This window comes from Varanus komodoensis, unplaced genomic scaffold, assembly GCF_004798865.1.
Source record: "Varanus komodoensis strain SLA01 unplaced genomic scaffold, ASM479886v1 scaffold24, whole genome shotgun sequence".
Taxonomy (NCBI): domain Eukaryota; kingdom Metazoa; phylum Chordata; class Lepidosauria; order Squamata; family Varanidae; genus Varanus; species Varanus komodoensis.
The window spans coordinates 16,314,035-16,341,873 of NW_025335641.1; the positions used below are offsets into that span (position 1 = coordinate 16,314,035).

Genomic DNA, 27,839 nt, shown 5'->3' on the forward strand with positions numbered 1-27,839 from the left:
CAGTTCTCTCAATTCCTTAGGAGGTCATGGTACTATGCACTTGTGGATGTTTCCAGTTTAATCATTATTAATGCTTTCACCAAATGCATTTTTAACAAAACATTGCAAACATGTACAAAACATTGATTTTTGGCAGACACCGGCTGTGAAAGCTCATACTCTGCTAGCCAACGAGTACTGTCAGAAGTGAAACAGCATTGCATGTCACCTATCCAATGCAAAACAGGAAATAGCAAATGCAATCAGAAACTTAATATATGTCAAACACTGTTGGAATACCATTTTTGACATCTCAGCTATCAAAAAGCTCTTTGTTGGATTGGTGATGAGAACTGGGACAGAACTGCAGTAACTCTGCTAAAGATGTTCAGGCAGGGCAGCCTTTCCTAACCTGCTGTGCAGCAGGTGTGTGGGACTACAAAGCCTACGCTGGCTGGGGATGATTGGGTTGTAGTCCAAAACATCTGGAGGGCACCAGGTTGGGATAAGCTGACCTAGGATATCCTGTGGCCTTGGGCCACAACTGCAACAATACACCCTTCATTATCAATGAAACCATTCAGCTGAGGAACACGCGCTTACATGTTTTGCTAGATCAAGGCCTCGGCGAACGTGGATATGGTGACATTCTGTTTATAGTGAAGTAGGCGAAGACTTCCAAATTGTTTCCATACTTTGGAACAGATGAATTCTACAACTGCAGCCCATCATAACCAAAATCAGCTTGCATTGAAATTATTTTTAGGTGGGGGTGAGGAAAAGACCGTACTAACAACAACAGTGTGTATTTTAGGGGTGATACTTGAAGAGAAAAAAGAAATCCACTTTGGGCCAACGTGCAAGGAAAAGATTTGTTCCATGATTTTGTATATAATATCAGTCCATCTCCTAAATGCTCCTACAGCAAAGGCAACATGTTGAATCACTGTGGTATTTTATTCCCAAAATCTGTGCTTGCTGGGTAGAGGCTGATGTTGCATTTAGCACAGATTCATTAGGGATGTTGGAGGAACCCATTTGGGCAGTGGGAATCTATTCAGTTCCCTGAGCTCAGCTCCCTGGACTCCAGGCTGCCTTGTCACAGCTCCGAGTCTGAGATTCTGGTGAGTGGGCCCAGCATTCTTGTGATGCTTGCTAGGAATTGAGCCCCTTACGAATTGTGAGAGTGGCATCTGCCTTCCCCTTCACATGCAACAGCCTTTGCTTGTGCTGTGCATGCCAGCTGTGCAATCTTTACTCTGTGAGCATTCATGGGCAGGGCCAAGCATCAGAAGACGTCCATGAAGGTTAGCGGGACAGATTCTGCAGAGCTTCATTGCAATCTCCTTAAGATTAATAGTATTGTCATATCATATTGCAACTATCTTGTATGCATAAATCAGGGGTACAGAACCTTAGATCATCCTAAGCTGAGCATCCCAGTCTGGCCCTCTAGGTTTTCTCAAGCCCTGTTTCTCAAACATCACCCTATTTCCTGGCCCCATCCCTTTCTCACAGCTATGGATTGTTTCATGGTTTTCTGGGTTTTTTATGGTCCCCTGCCCCACATTCTTAAAGCTTGAAATGACTCTTCTAAGGCTTTGTTACTGCCCGTAACAGCTTCAGGATGCATTCCTACAACTCCTAGCATGCCCTGCTCAACATGGATGTGTGGCCAGGCTGAGGCATGCTGGGAGCTGGACTGTTTCCTTAAGCAAAAACATCCTGGCATATTAATCAGCCCTTTGCCTTAATCAGAGGCTGACCACTGGACTCCAGCCAGCCAGAATGTCTCTGAAATGGAATTTGTGTGCCTGTGTGTTGAAAGGAGTTCAACATCCTAAGATGAATAACTCATGTCTTAATACTTCAGAGCAATGATAATAATCCAGCACACTCAGTATCGAAGATCTCTTCTTGAGTAGAAATGAAATAGGCTGAATGTCAAAGAAGCCCAATGGGTCTTCTAGTTTCCTGATATAGTTATTTTGGTCCACATGACACTGTTGGAGTAGTTGGGCAAGGATAAAGGAAGGCTCAAACCCAGCTGGCTGCTGTTTACTTGAGATGCTGCTATGGCTGTCCTGGGACCAATGGGGCCCCCAGATGGGGTTTTCTAATCTTATGGGAGAAGAGTATGGCTGTACTCTAGTTGTATAAGGAGATGCTCACTTCCTCCACTGACTAACTTCCCTCTCTGATCCTTGAATGTTCACAGCACAATGCCATGTCCTCTTTTGTGCAATCTAGCCTCAGCTCTCAAACTACACCTTGTGTTTGCTCTGCCCCAAACCAGAATTGCAATCCACAATTTGCACTCATGAATTGGAAGAGGTCAAGGGCAAACCATCATGTGAGTTTGAACCAAATATCAAATTACGGTTTGTGTGCCTGAGAAGAAACCAACTGAACTATCACATTGGTGAGGAGGAGAGCATGTGAGCATGATGATCACTCACAGAACACCAAACTATGACTTGGTGTTGCATATGAACCAGACATTTTGTGAATAGTAGTTCTTGCATGGTGCAGTCATAAGGAAGCCTGTTCATCCAGAAGTGTGTTTATGTGTATAGTCCCTAGATGGATAAGTAGAGATTGAGTGGGAACTGTGTTCCCATGAAAGGTTGTTGACCCATGGAAAAAGCCAATTGGGTGCAGTAGCTGGAAGGATGTAGGCAGGGTCAGCAACCCACGGCTCCAGAGCCTCATGTGGCTCTTTCATCCCTCTGCTGCGGCTCCCTGTCGCTCAAAATATGCGTCACAACCGCCAATGTGCGACACCTGCTGGCATGCGACTTATTGCGCTTTTCAACCCCTGGTAGGCCAACCATGGATAAATCCAAGAAAAGAAAAGTTTCAGAAGAAAACAGAACATTTAATGGTACGCGGGCAGATTCATTTGCTTTCACTGCTGACAAGACTGGTTTACCAGTATGCCCAATATGTTTTTGTTGCATGCAGAAATAAAAATTTGTTTTCTCTGTAGCAGTTCATTGATTTCATAAATGCAACACACTATAGTTTTTTTTATACATAGCACAAAGGTAAAAAACGATATATTTAGTGTTAGCTTCATTTTAGATGTCAAAAGTGTTTCGTAGCTCCCGGTGTTTTCTTTTCTGTGGGAAACGGGTCCAAATGGCTTTTCGAGTGTTTAAGGTTGCTGACCCCTGATCTAGGGGCTGATGTGGGAAGCCAGAAGCAAAAGCAGAGCAGTATTGCCCAGTACGTTCTTTGTGTGAGCTCCTCTCTCTCTCTCTTCTCTCTTTCTCTCTCTCTCTGTCATATGTATGTGTGAACCCATATGAAATTAGAATGAAGGCCACAACGTATTAAACTGAGCCCTGTATGTACCCTATGGGTCCCCTACCGAATGATCAATGAATCTAGCCCATTCCAAAAAAATGGCAGGGTTGACTGTGTCCAGGCCCTGGGACAAGATGAAATCTGAGCAAATTAATAAATCAATGAATGTGAGATTCTATGTTGTTAACCCTCTTAGGGAGGGAGGCACCGTCTTTTCTATCCTTTTAAAAAGAAATGCCTTTCCATGGGCCTGGAGTCTGATGAAGAGTATAAGTTTCTGCAGCTACATACATAAAATAAATTCACTGCTCACTATTTCCACATAGAGCTGGAAGTTACATCAGCTGCTAAACAGAGGAAAGTTCTCCTGGTATTACATTTCCAGCCTCTTGAATTCAATTTGCCATTCTCTGTTTTATTTTGATTATATCAGGGGATCCTGGAATAAATGAACTGGGGTATGTGCTTGCAGATTACTGTTATTTGATGTTTAACACACTAAAACATCTCTTGAGCCTCTCACACTATTTGTACTCTCATTTTTCCAAAGCAATGTTAGAGTTTGTTATATTATTACATCTGACATTGTGGATTGGTACCATCTCAGGACCATATGTTCCTAAATGTACAGTTAATACTTGATTGACATTAGCTGTACTGGAAACTTCTATTTCTGCTCTGGCTTTCACTGAGCTTACTGTACTCCCATGGTCTTTCTGTACTTTACATGTTGTAGGCAGTAATATCCCAATTTTCTTGAAGTGCCTTCAAGAACAAAAATCACCCAAATTGCAAAGCTTGTATATATTGTGTGTTACAGATAAAGAGCATGTTTTACTCAAGCATTTTTCCCTCATCAGGTACTCTTTAGATGTGGTGCCTTCTGGGGCACTCTGGTTGTGCAATACTTTCCCTTTGTTGTTGTTTGTTGCGAAGTCGTGTCTGACCCATCGCGACCCCATGGACAACATTCCTCCAGGCCTTCCTGTCCTCCACCATCCCCTGGAGTCCGCTTAAGCTCACACCAACTGCTTCAGTGACTCCATCTAAGCCACCTCATTCTCTGCTACCTCATTCTCTACTTTCCCTTAGGAAGACTAAATATCTCCTCTGTGTGGGCATTAAAATGTCTGGTTCAGAGTGATACATAGGATCACTCCAGGCAGGCTTGGCTACAGGTTTGAGGGCACCTTAAAAAAGCAGCTTCTGAGAGGTCCTCTTTTAGATCAATGGGATGGGTGTACCCAGGATGTGTGTGACATATGCTAATGCGTAGGCATAGAGTTAGGGTTCTGGACCATCTTTTTCCCAGCTGGACTAACTTCATACTTTCCGGGAACATTCAACTGGCATTTTGAGTTGGTACAATCCACTTGACTGCTTTCAGACTCTACCGCTTTGTTCTGTTGCATGCAAAGATTTGACCTGAGGCATTTCTATGGTGTTAGACTTTGGGGAATGATTTCTGCTTTTCCTTTAGTTCAGAGGTGTGTCAGTCATTAAGTGTACTAAGATGACATTTCAAAATTATTTTCAGTGTCTTCTATTAAGATGGTTTTACATGAATGAGTTTATGACTGTCAGTCATGTTAGGACCATTGGATGGAAAAGCAAGATAGCTGTGTGTGTGTGTGTGTGTGTGTGCACGCACGTGCAATATAGGAGGATGGGTGGGGAACCCTAAGAAAAGATTTGCTGCCAACAATTCTTCCCATAGTTCTTAGTTGCCGAGATTGATAGTGAATTGACAATGGATATTGTCTAAGGCATCTGGTGTAAGCTGGGCAAATACCCAAAGAAATATACACATGAGATGCATGATATATCCCTTCTATACCTACACATTTTTCCTGGCTGTCAACAGGTCACACATACCTTATCAGGAGGCACAACTCTCCCAGTTTACACCAGGAATCCTTCCCATAGTGCTGAACACGTACATGCAACTCTTCCCACCATGACACAGATGACATAAGCTCCCCAGGTGCTTGAGCAGGTTCTGCATCGCTAGTTTGCAGGATTGCAGCTTAACCATGCAACCATGTCATGTCTACTCAGAAGTTAGTCCCACTGAGCTTTCTTTCAGGTACGAGGAGATGTTGATATTTGGAGAGAGAGCTATGGTGGCTTCTTTTCTCCATGCCCCTGTGTGATTTCCCTAATTGCCATTGTGACATGCAGTTTCCCATGTTCTCCAAACTCAGCGAGGGATGTTCTTCATGGCTTTTTGTAGGGTTCTGGGGTGACTTTGAAGCCACCCTCTGCCTCTACCTCACTGGCTTCAGATAACATAGGAAGACACAAGCTGTAAGAGTAATTACAATAATCTGTGCTGTGTGAGTGACATCTGGGGGTCTGCTTCCTTCGCCCTGTGATTTTCCCAGCTCAGCCATTGTCTGCCTTCCCTTCTGGCATGGGGAAAGGGATGAGTTTTTCCAAGCACAATACATTGTTCCTTATTGTAAGGTGTCTTCCATAGGAAAGCCTCATTCTCTTTAAAACCCCCCTGCTCCTGATGGAGATTAAAACTGCTGGAATGGGTTTTGTCCCTAGGGATCAACCCAGTTATCTGCTCTTTTGACCTCTCCCTAGGATTGTGCCTATCAGGGCAGTGGTAGGTACCAAAAAGATTCTGAGGACAGCAACACCTATCTGCACATGCCAAGTTGCACATGCTCTAAAGCCTCTCTCTCTCTCTCTCTCTCTCTCTCTCTCTCATTCTCTCTCTCTCACTCTCACTCTCACTCTCTCTCTCACTCTCGCTGTCTTTAAAGGGCACCATCTCTTTAGAAGACCCTGATTTGTAAGAATGGGTGTCAGGGCATTGGAGAGGAAGCATTTGCTTTCAGAAAAAGAGTGCACACAGAAAGATTCAGCAGGAGGAGCAGCGAGTGGTCAAGCACATGCGGGCAATCAGAACTGCAGAGCTCATCCAGGTCCCCATCCCATTCTTTCAGCAAGTGCCCACCAACAGCAGGGTGGTGGGGCAGATGGCTTCCTACAGATTTGGAACTCTAAAGGAAGGATTTGGGGTGCTGGCTCAATAGACTGCTCCCTACCACTGTCTTTGTTGGCTCTGGGGATGGCCATGAGTGGCCTTCAAAATTTACCATCACACCACTGGGGTTGAGAGCTTTTCAGCTAGGCTTGAGCAAGCTAAATGTGACCAACCATCTAGGCATGTCAGCTTATCTGGTTTGAACAGTCTTTTTTTGTGGAAAGGCAGTGTACAAATCAGAGAAATAAAGAAACCAACAAGCCTGGTTGGGCTATAAAGCAAGGGGATGACATTCAGCTTGATGGGTCAAAGCTGTGGGGCAGATACACCACAAGGATGTGGATTTTAATGCTATCTCTGTACACGGGAGCTTAAATATTAACTACTTTCTATGTTTAGCCTTCCCCAACCTGGTGTTCTCCAGAGATTTTGTTGCTAACTCTCAAAGTCCCAAAGCACTGGTCATTCTGGCTGGGGCTGGTGAGAGCTGAAGGGCATTCAGTCAGGGAAAACCATTCTCCTTCTGGCTTTATCAAGTCAGATCCTTTAGGATGCAATTCTGTTCATGCATACTTGAGAGTAATGTGCTTCTCAGATTTCATTGTTAGCTCATATTGCCTACTCTCCTCAACAGCAGCAAGGTAGCTGAAGATGACTCATCTTGGGACCATCTGCCTGAAAAAACAATTGGCATATCTCACTGGGAGTTTGTAATGACATAACCTGCATTTTTGGAAGAAAAGTCTTCATGCATTTCAGCGGAAAACATTTCCTGCATCAATGTTTTCCACTTCTCCTTGAAGATTCTTTTTAAAGTTCCCAACATTTTATTTAACAATGAAGTTGTCATAAAAACAATTTTAAAATGATCAGAATGGCCATATCAATATTTATTGAAATACTGGAAATAAAAATCCATCGGTGTGGGGAGAAAATTCCTGGCAAGAACTGACATGAGACAACATGAACTTCACAGATACAGTTAAGAGAACTTTAACAGGTAACTGCACATTCTAAAAGAGTTGCATGGATTTAAACGCCAGGCAGCTGCAGAACGTATTTGTAATACAAATAGCCAGACACTACAGATCGTCTGGTGACAAACACTGAACAACTATAAGAAACCAGCCAAAGCCGAAACCTTTGTATTTTCGCCTGCTTTTACTAACATGTAATCAATAAAGCAATTGTAAATAAATGCCTCCTTACAAAGTGGTTAATAATTAACATTGGTTTTGGAAACTTGGGCAATCAGAGGGATTCTTGGAACCCCTGACATTGGCTAATGTATGTTCTAGTTTATTTGAAAATGTTTCCAGTAATGGTCTTTGCTTACAGGTAATTGTGCTTTGCAATTTATTGTTTCTAAATTTTAGGTGAATTTTTCCATGGCATTTCAATGAACAAATCAGAGGGTTTATGAAATCTGGACATGTGACAGGGTAAAAATCCTCAACAGCCTTGTGTATGTGTGAATTAAATAGCATCAATAATGTCCCGATTTCCATTTTTTTTAAAGAGTGATGTTCCTGTTTGCCTGAAAAATTGTTGTCAAGGTGTCCTAGGGTAGAACCAATAGTGAGTGTGATATAATACAAACATCTAAGACTTGCACATACTGGGAATAGTTAAATTTGTTATCCCCATGGGCCCACCAGGACTGTTTACACAAATGTTAGAATCCAGGGTGTATTCTTCCGATGGAAGGTCTCCAGACTACTTATAAAAAGTGGCCTTCCCAAGCAGTAGTTCTCAACATGCTACTACAAATGCTGCCTCACCTGCTGTTAAATTTAGCATTGTTAGAGCGATGAAGACAGGGTTGGTCCTATCATTAGATAAGGGTGAGGCAGTAAATTTTGGGGTACCATTAAATGCCATCAAATGGCCATTTATGTTTTTCTTATGGACTAGGATTTTAAAAGGTGCTGTATCCAAGGAATGGGGTGTGCTAGTGAACATGTTGAATAGACCCTCAAGCACCTCTTGGAATGCCTTGCCTTTTTAAATGAGGTGTGCCACGCAGGTTAGTAGAGCTGGCCATTATATTTCCACCTGAACAGAAGTTGCCCTTTAGAGTTTCTGCTGCGGGGTATGTTCCCATGAGGATCCCAAGAGTGGCTAGGGTGAGATGCCCATTGCTAACTGTGCCACAGAGCACCAGGTTTATTGAAGCAGGACCTATTTGGCCAGGGAAATATCACTTTGTCAGAGCAAAGTTTTCCCATTTTCTATCCCTCCCCTGTGCTGCCCTGATCCACATGTAAAAATAATATTAGTCAATTGAACATGGTGATAAAATATTCTGTTTTGTACTAATACAAAAGAAATAAATGCTGTCTTTGGTATATAATGTCCACTGCTTAAAAAAAATATTCTGGAAAGGATGCGCCTCTCTAAGTTTGCATGAAACAAAGGAAGGAGCAAATCACAAATTTTACATTAGATTTTAAAGAAACTACAATTAGGATTATGAAGATCTTACAGACATTTAATCAAGCAAATGATCTTAAATGGTGAAGACCCTTGTATGTCCCTGAACTATGAACTATAACTTGAAGACATGCTGTAATAAACACATATATTTGGCTTCTTTATTCTGGCTATATTTTTATATAAAGATGAAACCAAGGAACAATAAATTAGCATCATAATTGTCTACAATGAAAACTGTGATACACAATATAAATAAACTATTTAAAAGCCAGCAATCTTCATGAAAACAAACAAACAAAGCTAAGAGAGCAGAAGTTTTATACAGTTTCTACAAGTGATTGTGCAGCCAATAATCTAAAAATAAAAATAAAACAATTAAAAGTATAAATGAGATTCCCTTTTTGATTTTAGTGTCTCACGACATACAGTAATTAAGTACTGGTAAAACTAGTTACCAATCAGAAAGCAACATTAAGGAAATCACGGCTTTGCAACATCATCACAGTTTCCCTCCCCACCCCACCCCAGGACCTAACAAATGTAAACACGATAATCTTTTTTGTTTTTATTTTCAAATATGTAAGGTATTAATACTTTCCTGTTCTAAACTTATGTTGATCCACTTCTGTACATTTACCATTCAGGATTCTGAGATAAGGCAAAGCTTCACGTGCAGCTTCATCACTGTGGCCCTGCTTTTTATAATACTGATATCTTCATTTTGTATAGAGAAATCATCACATCCCCTTCAGTATTGGTTCTGCAGTGGACTTTGGTCTACACAGACATGGCAGTATCACTCTTCTGTCCTCACGTTAAACATTTTTGCTTAAAAATTGGTTTCACATGTGTTGTCTGATGTCAAAGCTGTACTGTACAAAGCTGGCCTAATCTTTGAACTACCAATAATATTAACCCACTGCTTGTTTCAACAGCGTATACACTTGAAGTATCTTTTTCCTTGCATAGGTAGAAACATGTTTTTGCTGTTGGCTTTTTATTACCCACAATTTGATCCAGAGGCTAGTTCGGGCTGAAGTACTTGGATTTTCTCTGCTGGAGTAAAGAATCCTCTAATGAGAGGTGAACGCTACATCAATGCAAGAGAATGTGCGATTCCATAATGCATTGTGGTTTCCCTTTGCTCAGGTGTAGTCCCTGGGAGATGGTCATTGAAGGATGACAACATTTGAGAAATATTGTCCCAGGCCAAACCAGGGATAGGTCAAGAGGTAGGCCTCCGGAAGGATTTAGCAGTGTGTTCCCGCTAGTGCTATTGACATTGTGTTATTGGAAACCAGTGTTCATGCAACATTGCGTGTTGTGTTGTGTTGTGTTGTGATGATTTTCCTGGGAAATCTGTTGCACTAGCAAGCGCTACTGATATCGCACAAGCATTGGTTCCTAGCACAATAGTGCAAATAGCACATACCACTGCATCCTTCTGAGGGGGAACAACTGGCAGGTTGCTACAAAGTGAGCAAGTCAACTGCCCTAGGATTAGAGTGCAGTTATAAACAGGAGGGAAGGCAGTAGAGCTGGGTAAAATCTGGGCAGAGTTAAACAGATCACCAGTGGAGCATGGCAAGAATGGGATTTTTGGTCAGACCAGTTCTGAAGCCATAAGGTCCTGAGGCCTTGACAGAACTCACTGGCATTGGCTCCTACCCAGGGCCTACAAGCTGCCATTTTAAATTTCCCACTGTGCCCCTGAGCTGTTGTCACTGCAGGATATAGGATAAAATTTAAAATGGTGGCTTCTTTCCTTCCAGGAAAGCCCATAGCTCCTGCCCACTGAAATAGAAGAGGTCCACTTTTCAGACCTTGATACTAGTTACCTGCTAGGATCTGATTTGATTGGTTAGAGGAATAAACCAATGGTCAACTGGCAATTCTAAAGCAGGTGTGCACAACCTGCAACCCACCAAACCAAACACAGCCCACCAACCATGTCAGATATTTGGCAAGCCCTTTTCTGTTCTTTGCAGTCCCAGGCAAGCAGCAAAAGATAGGTTATTATTGGGTTATTAGTGCAATCCATGTGTGCTGGGCTGCATTTGACTTGGTGGCTCGTAAGGTCTACAAACTTCCTTTTGAACTACCTGAACAGCTGGCTCAGAAATGAACTCCCATGGCTAGACCTGTCCAGTCCTATATGCCAGTGAAATACTCATGGGATGTGGAAGAGGTCACAAGCAAGATTAACCGCAGGGTATGGTTAGAAGTTACGGAGATAAACGACCTTCTTAAATCCAAGTAATTCAGTTCAATTCAAATCAGATGTGATGGGATCAAGACATGCCACCGTTTGAATTCTCTTAAGAAATACTGTTTTATTTTAGAGGACGGTCAAGACACTGAGTAGTATCCATAAGCTTATTTGGCACTAAAAGCTTTGAGAAGCCATTCCAGTGATGCCTGCGCGAGTCCACTGGAGATATGGTCCAACGACGGTGGCTTATGGAGCAGCTTCCTTCCAACACTTGTAGTCATTCCTCCTTCTGCTTGTGGAAGAGGAATACTGCCTGGCTGATGGTATGAATACAATGACAAAAACAAACTTTGGAAACATATTAATAATGTCACACTAACTTCATCAACACAACCCCCCTTCCCGTATCAACTATTTGTAGGCCTGAGTCACAGACAGTCCAAAAACCAGGCTTGATTTCTGCAGATATTTGTTGGTTGGCTTGTTTTGGTGCTGCTGCAGTGTGTATGCATGTATACTGTGAAAGCGGCCTACGCCCGATCTTTAATACGGATTGGTGCCCCACATCTTTTTCACGGAGAAATATGAATTCAGTCTGTGGAAAGATGCCTGCAGTTTGGCATGCTTTAGAGATGCTTTCAGTTCTGCTAACCAATGAAGGGGTTTAGTGCATACAGATCCCCTTGACCTGCTAGCTGAATAATACAGATAAAATGTGCTCCTAATTTCTCCACAGTGGCAACTGGCAAAGTTTAACTTACAAGAATTGTTCCTTCCTTTGTTTAGTTTTGTGACATTGGCAATGGTATCCACATCCATTTGTAATCTCTTTTCATTCCAGTGATAAAGTCCTATACAAGTTCCTTTGGGGAGACTGTGCAGTGTTTGATTCACAGTTTGCAATACAAATACCCTGATACATCACTTATTTTCTATTAAGTATTTGATTATTATACCATTTTACATTTTACTTTTGAAAAGTTCCTTTAAACCAAGTTCTTTTAATTAGTGTTGCTTGGAGCAGTTCAGAGTATTTTTTTCTTTTCTTTTTCAAAAGCGGAAGCTGTGTAAAGGATATAATTTATGCTCTCTTTGCATGCAGCATTTCAATGAGGAGGTTATTGCATGGCACGTCCCCATTCAGGTGTTTGTAGTAGAGGTATTCTTCAGCCTGCATACTGATTGCCCGGATTTCTGGGAGTCGCAGGAGAAGCTGCCCAAATTTGTCTGTCTGCTGTGGATAGTTGCACATGGTATAGTCCAGCAAAGCTGTGTTCACTTGCTCTTGAACACCTTCTACCAGCTGGAAGTTCTCTAGGTTTTTGACATCTGAGTAAGCAAAAGAAATGACATAATCATAATTTATTTTTTAATCGAACAGATGCCCTCTAATTCTTGTTTACTAAAATGCAGTTTCACTTAATGACTACGTTTTCCTCTTGACAAAGGAATACTTTACAAGCTGCTGAATATTCAGTTATATCCCTTTGCCAAGTTTCTTGGGAAAATGATCACAGCCTAGCGTTAGTGGAGTGTCTTGTTGAAATTCCGCATATACCTCAGATCAATTAGACACCAATGGATTTTGAACAAGGTCAGCTCTTTCCCCCCCACATATCTTATGGAGGAAAAGGTTGAAGATTCTTAACATACAGAACTGTGATATATTGCCAGCAAATGAGTCCCTGGAGGAAGGCGTAGCTTTAACCCGACACATTACACAATTCATATAATTCTGTATTAATTTTTCTGACCCAAGGTGAAATCTCTGTCCAGAGCAGGCTGTAGTTAATTCTAATGTAAAATGACAGGGTTCTTGTTTCTTTTTGACATTTACTAAATTATTCTGAAAGCCTTTGACTTGTCTACCCTTATGCTAATGAATCATCTGGTACACTCCAGTGACTGCCAAAATAACCTGCTTGACCCGAATTGCTCAAAAATATATTTTTCAATTACTAAGGTTTTTCTCCCCCCACCATCCTATTTGAACTGAAGCCATTGTCCTTTCAACAGATTGACAAGCATATTTTATGGTGTTTGAATGTTGGTATATTACTTTTTCTCACTATTGGATGGTTTTGACCGTCTCTGGTTTCCTGAAGTAAAGATAATTCGCAAATAATTCTAAATATACTGCACTTATTCAGCCATTTCAATGTCCCCACTGAATCCTGAAGCAAAAGTGACTGCTGAAATACCTCCTTCTGGATCAAGTTACTGCTCTAGTAGTTTGCTTGTTATCCTAGGACAGTGATGGCGAACCTTTTAGAGACTGAGTGCCCAAATTGCAACCCACTTATTTATCGCAAAGTGCCAACACTGCAATAAAACCTGAATACTGAAGTTTCAGTTTAGAAAAAACCACTCACAGCCAGTCCAAGCAAATATATATATATATATATATATATATATATATATATATATCCTTGACAGCACACTGACTGGCCATGTGAAAGCTCAGATGAGTTGCAGCTAATGAGTCGCGGCTTGTGATGTCATTGCCTGGCATCGCTACTCCTTTCCGAGCATGCGCATGGCCCCTATGTGCACTGTTATCTGATGCTCGGCTGCTGGGGTGATGCTGGGGTGACTTGGCTCACGTGCCGACAGAGAGGGCTCTGCGTGTCTGCTGCAGCACACGTGCCATAGGTTCGCCACCACTGTCCTAGGATGTTCTGGAGCAGGTAACTCCCTTAAGGACAATTCAAGGTTCCCGATGTCTGATCAAAGAAGGACTAAGGGGGAAATACTAGCCTAAAAAGCTTTATTCCATGCTGAGCACAGCCAAGAACATGTGGCCAATTTTACATTGGTGGATTCTCTTCCACACTTTCCATTTGCGGTACAGGATTGGAGGCAGAAGTTCAGGGTCCCATTCAGCAGAATGAGCAGATGGGTCCTGAAAGATGGCAGTGATGGCCTCCCACATTTTGAATTAAATGAAGTAACACATTTAAAGACCCCACCCAGTAAGACCATGAAGTCCAGAATTTAAAGCAAGTGCATTGTTGCTTTCAGTGCCTAACTCTCGTACTTTCTTTTGCCTTTCAGTGCTGCCTCCTATTCTGCATTTGGTGCTGAAAACCATCACACTGTAAGGAAAAACACTCTTGTTACTTGGGCAGGACTTGGGGTGGGTTCCATCACACCCAATCTGAAGATTATGGATATGGATTTTATGGACTCCGTAAAATGTTCACAAACTCTCCAGCTGAAAAGATTTTCACAGCGCTGCAAAGCTAACCTGATGCTGCATCGAATGATGCATGTCTAACTTTGGAATAGTTTTTTAAGAGCACTGAAAGTCTGCAGCTGGTCAGTGTGGACAAGTGCCTGGCACTTGTGGCATGGAGGGTTTAAAATACTGACAACAGACAAACTTTACCCTGCATTCCCAAATATTTTTCTCATTTGCAATATCCATGTGAAATATGTCCATTTGCAATATCATATAAAATACCCATGATGTTGTGCTATTTGCTCATGTCTCTTTTTAACTGCAGTGAACATTCGTGTATTCATAAGTGAACCCCTCTCATAGCTAATTCCACCTGCCCAACTTGTGTTTTTGTACAGACTAGAATCCTTAGCAGAAATTGAAAGGTGATGTGTGAAAAGAAGGGATATATTTTTGAAAAGAATTAAGGTCTGCTCTGGAGGTGTTTGGTCCTGATGGATTATCCTTTCATAACATATTGGGTGTCTTTGAGATCATGCTATGAGACTTGAAGCAAATCCTGTTAGTTTTACAACTTTTTCTTGGAAGAAAAACTAAAAAAGGGCCGGCAGCCCAGGAGAGGTGTTTATAGCAGATCAAATGCATGATGGCGAGTCGGCTGCTGATGACCAACACTCTCAATTCATATAGGAATTTATTCAAAATATTGTCATGAAAATGTATAGCTTTCTAATCAAAAGTCTTCATAACAGTCTGGTCTATAAAAGCAAGGTGGCAGGAGATAGTTTCTGAAAGGAAAATATTAAATAAATTATGCTTCTTAAAACACTTCTTGTGTCTCTTACCCAGACTTTAAGATTAGAGCAAAAAAATCAACATAAAGTATGACTTGTTAGATGTTGCTTTTTGGATAATGACGTCTGTAGTAGGTTATGCATTAAAATGGATATTAAGTGGTCACTTTGATCTCCTTTATATTGCAAGAGGGAAAGGGAAGGCACAAACAAAACTTCTGTTCTTGATGCTTCGAAATATGTTTTAGTTGCACCTACAGCAGTGAAGCCTTTGATTTATTTATAGAAAATTACTTACCTTCTGGGGGGAAAAGTATCTATGAAAAACTAATGACAAATGTTGGGGAAATACAAATGCATTGCCAGCAGAACGCTATTGATGTCAGCAATGCCATGAAATAAAATCTGTAACTTTAACAAGACAATCTTTGGAGCTTAAAGCACTTCTGTTCTTTTCTAGGATTCAGGTGCTTTATACATCTGAGTGCAAAAGTGAGAGTCCCTCTGCTTAAGCATAATCTAAGAAATCAGCATTTCCAAGTTCTGCAACACTTGTACAATTAAAAAGGGTGGAAATGGCCTCCTTCTTTCTGTACCCCCTTTCACTTCTAACTACAAGGAAAAAAACATTTTGTGTTGCCTCAGTAAGTATCAATCTCTTATCTTTTCCACTTTATTCACTCAGGGACTAATTACCAACTTTTTATATGAAACAGTCTTACTCTGTGCTCACAGTGGGGCGCATCTCTTTTCCCATCCTTATTGGAGAGTAAACCCTGAGGTCTTCTAGAATATATTATAATTTTTTTACAAGCTCTTGCAATAGCATTTTTGCCAGACACAGAATTTGTCTTCTCTACAGCTTACTTCTGAAGATAAAGACTACTGCTGTTGTTTTTACAGAGGTGCCAGTATTAGTTCTGCAGTCACTCTAAAGGCCTGTTGGCATTTTCTCATAACCCTAATTTTCAACGGTTTATCCCTCCTTCACAAAATGGAAATTTTAGCTCAATCTTTGCATACAAAATTCATCTTGAAGAGAGAACATCCACATATTTTTAAAAAATGGGTCTAGCCTTTAGAGGGGAAGAAATATAAAAATATTTAGGTTTCACAGAGACTTCCCCCCTTCTCGTATTTGAGACATGAAAAACTGGAATTTGGTGTACGATTAATCTATAGAGAGTGCATACTGGCTTGGGAATTGTAAAGAGGAAAATGAAAGAGAATGAGAGATTTAACTTTGAAAAGCGGTTACTGTGCAAGGAGCTGTGTAAGTACTTTTCAAAGAAAGTTAATTTATTTTCAGTGAGCAACATGGATGTTTGACTGGCTGCATTCACCAAACACATGGCCCTCAAAGCTGTTTGACCTAATCTCTATTCTACCTTTGCAAATGGACCCAGCTCTGCAAAGGTGGAAAAAACCTTTGGACACATCCTTCTGAGTAAAGCCGACCCCATTCATGCCCTGGTGCACCCTATAGCTCCTTAAGAAAAGGATCATTTCACCTCGGAAGGAAGAGGGCTGCCCCTCAGCTGTGGGAAAAGGGCTGTCACAGAACTCTGACCCTCTGCCTACTGATTGTCCCTAGTTTCAAACTCTGTGGACACCAAAGTGATGGTCTGCTTAGGGCAGTCTTTCCCTAGTGACTGAAGATATGGCTGCAATTAAGTAAAATTAATGAAAGCACAACCCTTCCAAAAAACTCCTGTAACAAGAGAATCCTTTGTAAGTCTAGAAAGACCCTAATGACTAGTTACCATGTGTCTCTGTATGACCCCATATTCCCTTTTCCTTTAGACTGACAAAAGTTGAGCATCTCCCAGCATTCTGCGTCCAACCTGGCTAGCTTGGAATGCTGAGAACTGTAGGACTTTTTCTGCTTAAATATCTGCCCCAATGCATTAGAAAAACAAAATGACCCATTCCTAGAAACTCCTTAGTAAGCATGCCAAGTTTCAGGTCTCTGGGTTTCATGGTCATGGCACTATGACATGGATGGATACACAGACACAGGGAGATCTTTTTAATTGTGATAGAATAGCATGTTTTTAGACAATGAAATGGTAGTGACCTGTAATGAATGGGCCTTTTGCAAGGCTAACATAGAGGATATCCATACAAGTGGAGAGCCAACCAATGATATAAGAAGGCACAACACTGTTTGGGCTTACCGGTGTTGTTGTGATGGTCATATATGCATTGATCAAATGAAGAAATGCATCACCAAAAGGGTGGACAAAAGGGATACAGTCCTGCACAAACTTTGCATATCTTAATGTATATGCATGGCTGCATATTTAGAAACAATATCGTTTAAATACATTGCACAACAGTATGGAAGAGTGAGGCCAGTTGACCTGCAATCCAACTCATTCTACCACGGCAATGCTAGCTGCTGACTGGCCATCTTATGATGGTTCATTATCCTTAAAATGGACTTGGACCGAGTGGCCCTTCAAGGAGAGGGTGCTGTCAAATAGAAGAGCATCCTCTGTAAAGCAGGGCACATGGCCAGTGTTTATGTTGTCACACCTGTGAGATTATCTGACAGAAAGAATTAGCTCACAGATGCCTATGGATCACTTGAATGTTGTGGCATCAGGTAATGACATTAATAGAAACTTGAGTCATAAACTGATAGCACTCAACAGACAAAAGCACTTCTTCTCATGCTATCAGTGCATTTCAGTGGTGTCAATTCACACATTCAGCTGAAGATATCAGTCTTATGGGTTAGCCAGTGTTTTCTTAATAGCTGGAACTGCTGAGAAAATGCCTCCCTTTTCTGGTTATTTTCTAGTACTCCTTGCTACAGATTTCATTTATTCATTTGAACTGACCTCACTAACAGGATCACATAACCAAATCTTACTGGTTAAGCAGCACTGTGCCATCATCATATTTGGTATACTTACTAGCTGAGATTGCCAGTGAATTTAATTCAGGAAAAAATGCTGAAACTACAGCCTCTAAAACACAGGAAACAATGACTCTGAACAGAAATTTTAAATAATGAATATTTGTACAAACTAAATATCAGTTGGGAGAATTTTTCCCCTTGTCCAAAAGGTTAGTTTTGATCTGAAAATTCAAATCAGTGACTATTTGATGCAGACCTATTTCATTTTAACAGTAAGTGATGAAATGAGAGCGAAGCAAAAGGTATAAAATATATTTTCTTCTTTTTGCTACCAAGTCCCAATAGTTCTTGTGTGTCTGAAAATATTCTGACACACATACTTGCACCTATGTGGACTGTAGTGATGTACACAGCTCATAATACTCCACAAAGTATAGAGAATTGGGTATCATGAGGATTATTGATACGTTGTTTGTAAATGCACCCAGATCTAACATTCATGCCACATGTATGGTATATGAATGTAACCCCACTCTAAGTCTTCCATAGCAACATGGAACTCTCAACAAAATACTTCCTAAGAAATGGTTTTGCATCTGCCTAAATGTGCTGTTTAGAGTTATGGAGGATTTTGAAGAATACCAAATACTCAAGTTAATAATGCAACTATTCACTGGAATTGATTATAGTCTACCAAATGTGTTGCATTTGGACTGAACACTAACAGCCTAAAATAGCAGTTTGCATTGCAGGGTTATATGCTGAAATAGTTTCCATGTGTGGGTAAAATAGAGTCAGAATAGTGGAGCTGGAAGCAGTCAAGATGGCCATTGGATCTGATCCCCTGCCCAATGCAGGGCTCCAAGTTAAAAGCATCACTAACAGATGACTATCTAGTTCTTGAATGTGTCTACTATGGGAAAGCCCAAACCTTCCTAGCTTACTGGTTCCATCGTCATCTTGCTCTAACAGTTTTTCCTGATGTTCAGCTGAAACCTGTCTTCCTGTAACCTGAACCCATTATTCCATGCCCTGTACTCTTGGATGAAGAAGAAGAGTTCCTGGCCCTCCTCTGTATAAAAACCTTTCCACTTGTTGAGTAAGTATGGACATTTTTTCTTCCATATTGATTATTTGTGCAACTAGATGGATGGCAAGAAGATTCCACAGAAGATGTGTAACAGAAAAAAAATCTATGGATAGAAATGAGATATAAGGGGGTATCTTAAACACTGCTAACCATTGTTCCTTTTTTTCAAAGGAAAGGACCACAGAAAAAGATGCAAGAAAAACTCAGGCAGAATCCAAATTGGAATAAGAAATGTCTAGCAGTACACCAACAGTTTTTTTCTTATGCCACCAGCTTGGGTCACTTGCTGATGTTAGCACACATTAATACTGCAGGTGGAGAGGCAATTTAGGAGAACGCCCCCTGATCCTGAAACAAACAAACAAACAGGAAGGAAACATCAACTAACCATCAACCAGTGACTGGGCATCATCTTCTGTGAAAGAAAACATGGGATTTATTGAGTGAAACTCCCCTTGTAGGCAAGCCAAAAAGGTTCTCAAGTACAATGAAATAAATTTGTTCTTGAAAAACAAATCATGCAACTCTGCATTCCTGATACTTAAAACTTTTGTCACTAGCCTACGACCAAATATAGCAATGCAATTTTCTATCACTGTCTCTTTACTGTGGACATAAAATATTTTAAAGTTCATTGGAGTGTCAAATAATGGATACATTGTTTTGGAAGTCTGGCCTTTTTAAAGTGCATTACAACAACCACTGTATTTCATTCATGCAGAAATAATAGGTTGGGCTCAATGATGGTTTCTTTTAAACGCAGGAGATGATGCTTCCATAGGAGAAGAATGCTGGAATTATTGGTGTGAATCCCATTTCGGCTTCTAACTATTAAGGATAGCTAGAACTACAATTTGTTACAGACCAGCTAACAACTCAAATAAAAGCCCATTTTACAACATTTTATGGCATCAGGCTGCCAGGTGTATTATTTAAAATTATGTTTCTCTTCTTCTTTTTTTAAATGCATGTTAAATGGTACCTTCCTACATAAGAGTTCAGCTATGCCTTCTTTCCTTTGCTAGATTGGAAACCCTTTGAACCAGGAACAATGCTTCTGGCATACAAAGAAGAGCGTGGGGTGCTTTGCTATAACAAATGACTACAGATTAAGTCCCAGAAGTCATTTCAGTTCCCAAGTGAGAAGAAATGCTCAAGACGAGTCTCGTGTATTCATTCTTTCCTGCACCTTTCAGGCAGCTGGTTTGTACAACATGCGGAGTCCGTCTGTAAATCAGCTGAACCGTGCGGGTTGCTCCCAGGACGACCCAGCTCGCACCCAACAGATGACTGGGATCAGCATGGCTTATTCTCCCTTTCTTTCCCCATCTACCATCTGGCTTCCTCTGTAGCAAAACCCTCCCGCTTGCCTCCTTTTTTGGCCTCAACTGAGATTGTATTTTTATGTAATATTTTGGAACCTGAGAATTCTTTAAAATATTTTTGAAATGTTATCCATCTTTTGAAAGTGTGCTGTTACGGCTGTCCGATACGTGCAGTCTTGACTTGGCTCTTTGCTTGTCAGTGTCACCTACGTATCAAAGGGAAGGGTGACGTGAAGAAGGCAACATTCACGGAAACTGACAAGGTAAGACTGTATATAGGCTATTTCCAGGAACAGGTTGCCTAATAATTAACTGGAGGAGCCAGTCTCTTCCCTTTCTAGAATAGACAGAGACTTGGGGAAGTATTTCAAAGATAAGGATCACTGAGAAGTGTCAATTTATCATTTACAACTGAGAAGATTACATTGCTAAGGGGATGATGTTGCCCTCTTTCTGGTTCACCTCATTTGTTTGAGTAGGTCCACCTTCTTTCACTGCTTTTTCTCCTTGACTGTTAACAGCGGTACACAAATTAACCTATGTATAGTCTCACCTTGTTAGTCTGCTCCCTATTCCATTTCTCCACTTCCTTTGAGAGCTGGAACAGACAAATGACCAGGCAACACTACGCTAATCAGACAGCCACCTGAACCCACTTGTACATCTGTGAAAGTCTGACAACAACAATGACAAAAATATAAGCACAGAATACAATTTTCTGTCCCCCTTCCCGAGAAAGTGTGGCACATGAGTGACAGTCACTTCAAAATGCCACGTAGGCATCAGTGGAGGAGCTGTCATTGAAGGCATCATGGGCAAGCCTGTGAAGAGTGGTGGGGTCTGGGGTACCCTTCCTGAGCAGTTCTTTGGAACCCAGGATGGCATGACAGCCAATTGTGACTGGCTACCCATGATGCTTTTTTAAAACAGTCGCTTCTTGTCTGCTACAGAAAACCGGTTGCTCCTCTGAAATGAATCTGGAAGCAACAACTTATAGGTCATAATGGACAAACTTAGCCCTGAGTCGGTTCATTCCTTACTAAGAAAATGATCAGTTCTTCCATGTGAGATTGATGGAATCTTTCCCTAATATGAAACTCCGTCCTGTGCATATGAGCTTTTGTGCAAACTCAGTTTCAAGGTAGTTTGCCGGTGTGATAGGGTAAGATCCATGCATCACCGCAATATGTCTGCCTTTTGACTGGTTGTTTTCACACAGCCTGCCTGCATGATGATATAATATGATGTTTACTCTCTGTTGCCCATCACTACTTTGAGAATGGAGTTCATGGAGTTTTCCTCCTTGTGGAATTAAAAGCAGCGAAGGGCATTACTTCAGAAAAGTTTCTTGGGGGTCTACGTGGTAGAAGACTAAAAACTGGGGAGGGAGCTCTGAACATTTTACTGCTCCAAAGCTTGTGTTGCATTCCAAATGTAATAGTAAATTCATAGTGCATTGATCCAGGCTCCTGACAAAGTTAAGAATTACAAATATCTATTTGTTCTGATCAATGAGCAAAGTAATTATGAAATTCTGCACTATGTACTGGCAGGGATTTCTATATGTTCATTAGCATTCCTGCCAACTACATGGAACCGCAGAAGTGAATTAATAAGAGTTTTCATTATTTTCCCCATTTAAAATCCCCCTTTCCATGTGGAAATTTAAGTCCTGGCTCTATATGTGGTGAAAGGTCTAATGAAGACCCCATAGCAATTTCTCCAAAGTATAAAATCAAAGGGTTTTTTTCCTTGATAAAGAAAGTAATGTATGTATTTTTACTACTGTTGAAACACAGCCTTACAATTCTTGTTGAATCCCCGTGAGTTAGACTATGTACATTGATAACATTAATCTATATCAAATGAGCAAAACCTAAGAACATTAAAAAAGAGCCTTTTCAAATAAAAAAACCTCTGTCATCACTTTACAAAATATTTATACTTAAGTCTCAAGTTTTCATTTCACTTTCATTCAAGAACTTCTGAGGGTTTTTTATTTCTTTCCTGAAGTTTTCTTAAGTTATTAGAATAAGATATGTAGTATAGTTTGTTCAGGTGGCAAGTCCAGCCTATGAATAAAGCAGTGTTATCATATGAAAGGGAATTAAGCAGACAGATCCAAGTGGGGATATATTAAGCCAAATTTTAAGCTCCAGTTGTTGAATTTAGCTGCTGCTAGATGTCTGGCTTGCCTCAGGATAAATTCAGCTAATCGAATGAGGAAAACAGCCTCAGGTATGATGAAAATTACAAGAGATCTCAGTCGAACACTTCTTGTTATAAATATTAGCTCAAAGGCATTATTCTGGTCTGTGGAATGAGGATGATATTTGCATGAAATCATGGCATTTCAAGCTTTTATGAGTTTGGTTAAAAATGTTAGCTTAGCTAATTATTTCATGGGAGTGGACTGGGGATTCGACAATACCAGAGACCCCATCAAATGATGCAGTACAAGGCCCTCTATGAGAAGGGCTGCTAAGCTGCGGGTTTTGAAAAAAAAACCTCTTATAATAGGCTATATTCAGAAGCTTTTGCAAATAAGCAGAATCAAGTTTTTCTGCTGCTGAATGAAGATTCTCCCACCCTGCATTCACTTCTCAGGTGAACTCATGAACAGAACCTGGATCGAAGGCTGGTTCCTTTGCTCCTTCACCTAGGTGGGCAACTCACTTTCCTTTGAAGTCGTTTAGTTATTTATTCAGTGAAACTTTACTTTCCTCAAAGCTTTCCCATCCTCTGCCCCCAGTTTAAAAATATGCTCTGAGTAGGTAGACGAGGTGGCTTCATGATTGACATGTTTGACTGTGTATTATTTTTCAGAGGTTTTAAAAGCCTTTTTCTATTTGGAAAATGGCCGAGAAGGGGTGGCTGGGGGAATGTGGCTTTGTGACTAATGCAAAGGTCAGCTAATTCATGCTATGCAACTCCAGCAAGGAAAATGAGAAGAACAGGTTTTCCCTGTGTGGACAGTGGTATTCAGTGGGTAGCAATGGCTAGATGAGTTGCATTTATCTCTATGGATTCCTTTCCAAGATTCCAGACTGTGCAGTGCCATGCTATCCACAAGGAGTCCTGCTCCAGTAAAAAACTGGTTTATGACTAAAATAGACAGCCAAACATTCATTCACAGGCTAAATCCAACCATTTTATCACTCTTTTGTTATAAAAATTCATTTCCCCCAAAAATATTATTTGCTGCTGCCACTGCATTTGGTTTGGTGGTGGATGGGGCACACCACAGCCTGGGCATGGTGATCTTGCAATAAGAGCAGCTGTAATCCAGCCAGGATGCTTGGATGAAACAGCATGGAAAGTTGCTCTCAAGGGCACTACACCAGGATGATGTCAAGACGAAATGAAATATCCGCCATATTGGCACATACTGCAGCAGACAAAAATGGTTTGCTGCCACAGTGGTATTCTCCTGAAATCAATAAGACATATGAAAACATGCCTTCTGTGGCCAAGGGTTGCTGAGCCATCAATAGTCTGAGCCAGCAGTTTTTCACTGTGCCAATCACCATTATAGGCATTGAAAGAAAACTTCTCAATAGCGTCCCATTGCCTGAGTGTGCATTAAGCTCCGAATGATCAGCCTTCAAGGACACTGAATGTGCTTCCTTTTCCTTGAAGCAGCCCTATTAAGATCGCGAGTCAAAAGGGAGGAGATACGATCCAGGGAATTCAGTTTCTGACCAAAAAAACAACAGCAACAATTCCTTGTTGATGCCTGGTTTCATAACGAGGCTATTAAGGGCAAGCAAATTCAATTCTTTTGAGGTGGAATGGCTAGGATCCAAAGGGTTGGATCCTCATCTATATCAATTAAAAACGGGGAATTCCAAGGGGAATACAAAGAGCCTCAGCTATTGTGCAGTATAGAAAGAATTAAGTAAAAACAAACAAAAGCACAATGTCAGCTTGTTTTATGGACTTCAAAGCACGGGGAAGGTTACGTCAGGAATGCTGGTCCCAGAAACGTCAGGACCAGTTATTGGTGAATTCTTGCCAGCTGGCTTTGGACTCTGATTCAGTAGGACGAACCCAATGCACTCTAAACTCCTCCCTTGTGATCGATAGTGCCGTGGGATTACTTCATAGTGTGCCATCCCACTTGTTCCCAGCACTTGCTGCCAGTGTGCTCCTACTGCAGGTTGTGGGAAAGGATCTGTGGAACAGGCTGGGCAGAGCCAACAGGGCAGTGGAAGAGGGGAAATCCTGAAATGAATCAGGGTCTAATTTGAACGGACCTGGGTTCAGCTTGAATGGGTATGAGGCTCCTTGAATTGGGGCAATTTGTATTCTGGATCCTCCCAGGGTAAAATGTGCCCATTACTTTAAGGTTACTTAGCAGAGGGACTTGGTGCTTTCACCTGAACCACTCCAATGGGTCTAGACCCATAAGAATTCAGATGCTAGATTCCCTTAACTAGTTACTGTTAGTACTAATGGGTCACAGATAGTGGCAACAAGGAGGAAGGCCTTTGCAGTGGACCTCCTCTCCCAGTTATGGAATGATCTCCCCACTGAAACTCACCAATATCCTTTAACATCCTTTCAGCACCAGATTAAGGTTGTCCTCTATTGTGGGACATTCAGTTAGCATACTGGTGCTTTGTTAGTTACTTCAACAAATTGTGTGATTAATTCATATGGACAATTATTGTAATCTTTTCTATGCATTTTAATATGTTGTTGGCAACAGCTTAGAGAGCTACAGCCATTGGACAGGATAGTAATGTCACAGGCTTATGTTTGACTTGGTAGACTTCTAAGTCAATCACAGAGCATAAAGCTAAATCCATAAAATTTTCAAGCCGGGTCTAGTAGGTTTTTGCATCTCAGGTTTTCCAAGAGCGTGTTTTTATGGGAAAGGAACATGCTCTGTAATTAACGGTTATCATTTTTCTCAAAGGGTTACTATGTGATAAAATTTGGATATCACAGCTGAAAAGCAACATGGTCTGTGAAATGTGGCTCAAAGCATAGCATCAAGCATCCACACATCATGAGATACTATAGAAACCAGGTGCTGTTCCATTCACAGTCTGGCCATTCGGTATGAAAAACAGATGCATGCGTCTAAAACAGCTTCAGCACGCTAGTTTTAAGGCTCCCCATCCCTGATGGGGCTGCCACTGCCTTGAATTCAGCCATCTATACTGAGCCCTTGAAGCTTTTTCTCCCACCCTGATCACTGTGGCTTACTTAAGTGCACCTCATGTGGGCTATTGTAACATTCACCTTAGGCCAAAGGGTACTTTGGAAATATGGTGAACATTAATACAATTAAAAGTCACAGGCCAGGCCAGGTGAGTGCGCATGAATGAATGCAGCACAATGCACACAAATGTGTCATTTGGGATGCTCGTTTTCTCTTTTAGCTTGTTGCTGTTTGTTAAATTCAGATCGTATCGTAGGAAAGACGGAGATGCCTCTTTACCTGCCTTGGAGAAGAATTGCTAGCTAGGATAACCTGACTTGAAGCCCTAGCTGTGTCCAAAATCTGAGATATTTGATGTTTCAAATTCAGACATCCTTCATTTAGACCAAAATAACAGACATTTATTGTGTACCTTGCAGTCAGTGACTATTTAACAGCAGAGAGACTCTCACAGCATGGTCTCTTTTACTTTATGTGCTCAGTAATGAAAGTCCACTATTGATTTTTCTGTAGCTGCTTGTAACTATTATAGTTGATACATCAATAGAAAAGGAAAGCACAATGTTTCATAGGAGGCAGAAAATCAGAGAATACACCATGCCCGGACAGTAAATCATGCCATAATCTCTGGAATTGATAGATGGTTACTGCTAACTTGAAACCCATGGCTTTTTCTGAAAAGACTGGCCTATAATCAGCCAATATGTTCTAACAGACTGAGGGCTCATAATAGCGCTAAAGGACAGAAAACAATGCTTCATTTTTTTTAAGTTACCAAAAGCTGGTCTGTTTCATACAGGAAGGATTAATTGTTTGCTATTAGTGTATCCATTGCATCCAAAAGGGAGGAACAAAAAGGAGAAATACATTGGTATGTCTGTTGCATTCTATAGGGCTGAAATTCATTCATTCAAAGAAACTAATCATTAATTCAGGGCCAGCCCTAGCATTAGACAGCTTTTGGATGTCATGAAAAAGCTGCTGCCGCTGTTAATTATTTGATTTGTTAAAACTGTATTTTTACTGCCCGGGTTGAGGAGAAGTATGTGTAGGATTTTATCCTGCATATGACAAAATAATTTAGGGTGGTTTTTAACTTGGATGGGGTCTCATTTTCTGGCAAAGTGAAAGCAAAGCTGGCAGGATTTGCTTATAGTGTGCAGTGGACTCTGGGAGACTTTGTGCAGGCACACACACTTACACCAACAGGAAGGTATGACTCCAACTACTTCTTTTCACGTCTTCCAATGAACAATCACAATGTGTGTGACTTTGGGCAGGAGAATGGTACAGGGGAAGAGGGTTAATATCCTCCCAGTTTGGTATAGGCCTCTCCTAAAGGAGTTGTTTTTTTTGAAAGGTGTTGTGCCCACTCCTAAATCTGAGATTTAAAATATGCTTCACGGTGTTTTCCTCTGATAACTCCCCAGTGGGCTGTGATTTCAGTTCAAGCCAATAGTGTTTTGATCAGTTGATATTCTGGTGCCGAAGGTCAGACTAGATGGCCCGGGAGACACCTTCTGACTCGCTCTGTTTCTATGTTTCTAATATGATCTAGCAATTTTTGTGGAATTACAACCATTTCTTGTTTTTCAGCATAAGGTTAGCCACCTTATCTTTCAGGATGTCATGGGCTATTAATGATCAATACAATGAGAATAATGATTTTCTGGAGATACACTGTTTTATCAATTAAAAATTGATATCCACTTTAAATTATCCACATTAAATAATTACTGCATTACTTAAATAATTAATTTCTTAAATAATTATGCCTTAAATAATTAATTATAAATAATTATAATTAAATAATGATGGCAAGTTAACCTTGATTATTTAATTGCAAAAAGTAGCAAAGCACTTCATTCAATCATCTGAAATCTGACTTGAAGTTTTTAAAGAGAGATTTTTAAAGCAAACACAGATTGATGGTGTCTGTCCATCCATCCATTCATCTTATATACAGCTACAAGCCCAATCCCCCAAGCATGTGAATGAAAATATTTGAGTGATATTCTTAGGAAAGGTAAGAATCATACTTGTTTGGTTCATATTTTGCATGCAAAAGCTTCATTCCCTGGTAAGTCTAATTTTAGGAATGCTTGTCCAGCAGCTAAGTTGGGAAAAAGTTTTGGAGAGCTATTGGAGGTTGCAGTAGACAACACAGGACTAGTATACGGTAGTTTTTCACAAGTACAGAAGCAATGCTTTTGGTACCTGTTCCATGGCTACAGATTCTTAAAGTTCTGATAGCAATGCTTTGCACAGAAACCATAGTGAGCAGGAAACATGGCTTAGAAACCCACTTCAAATCCCAATGCCTGCTTCCAATTTGCTTGCCAGTTGCAAGCCATGGTTTGCCAGTTCAGAGATTGTATCACAGTTATGTTATGCTGACCAAGGTTTTGCATTTCCTTTCCTTTCTGTCCTGCCCAATTGACAAAGCTCTCTGGACAGGTCACAAAAAGTACAAACACAA

At 40.8% G+C, this 27,839-nt stretch overlaps 1 protein-coding gene across 1 annotated transcript in view; it reads right to left on the reverse strand.

Moving 5' to 3' along the window:
- Positions 1-9,310: 9,310 nt before the first annotated feature.
- The window catches only part of NR5A2 (nuclear receptor subfamily 5 group A member 2), a 115,714-nt gene continuing 97,185 nt past the window's right edge, over positions 9,311-27,839 (reverse strand). Inside the window, exon 7 of the mRNA XM_044432611.1 lies at positions 9,311-12,263. Within this exon, the coding sequence (XP_044288546.1) occupies positions 12,016-12,263 (248 nt within the window). The 3' untranslated portion in view covers positions 9,311-12,015. The remainder of the gene's footprint in view (positions 12,264-27,839) is intronic.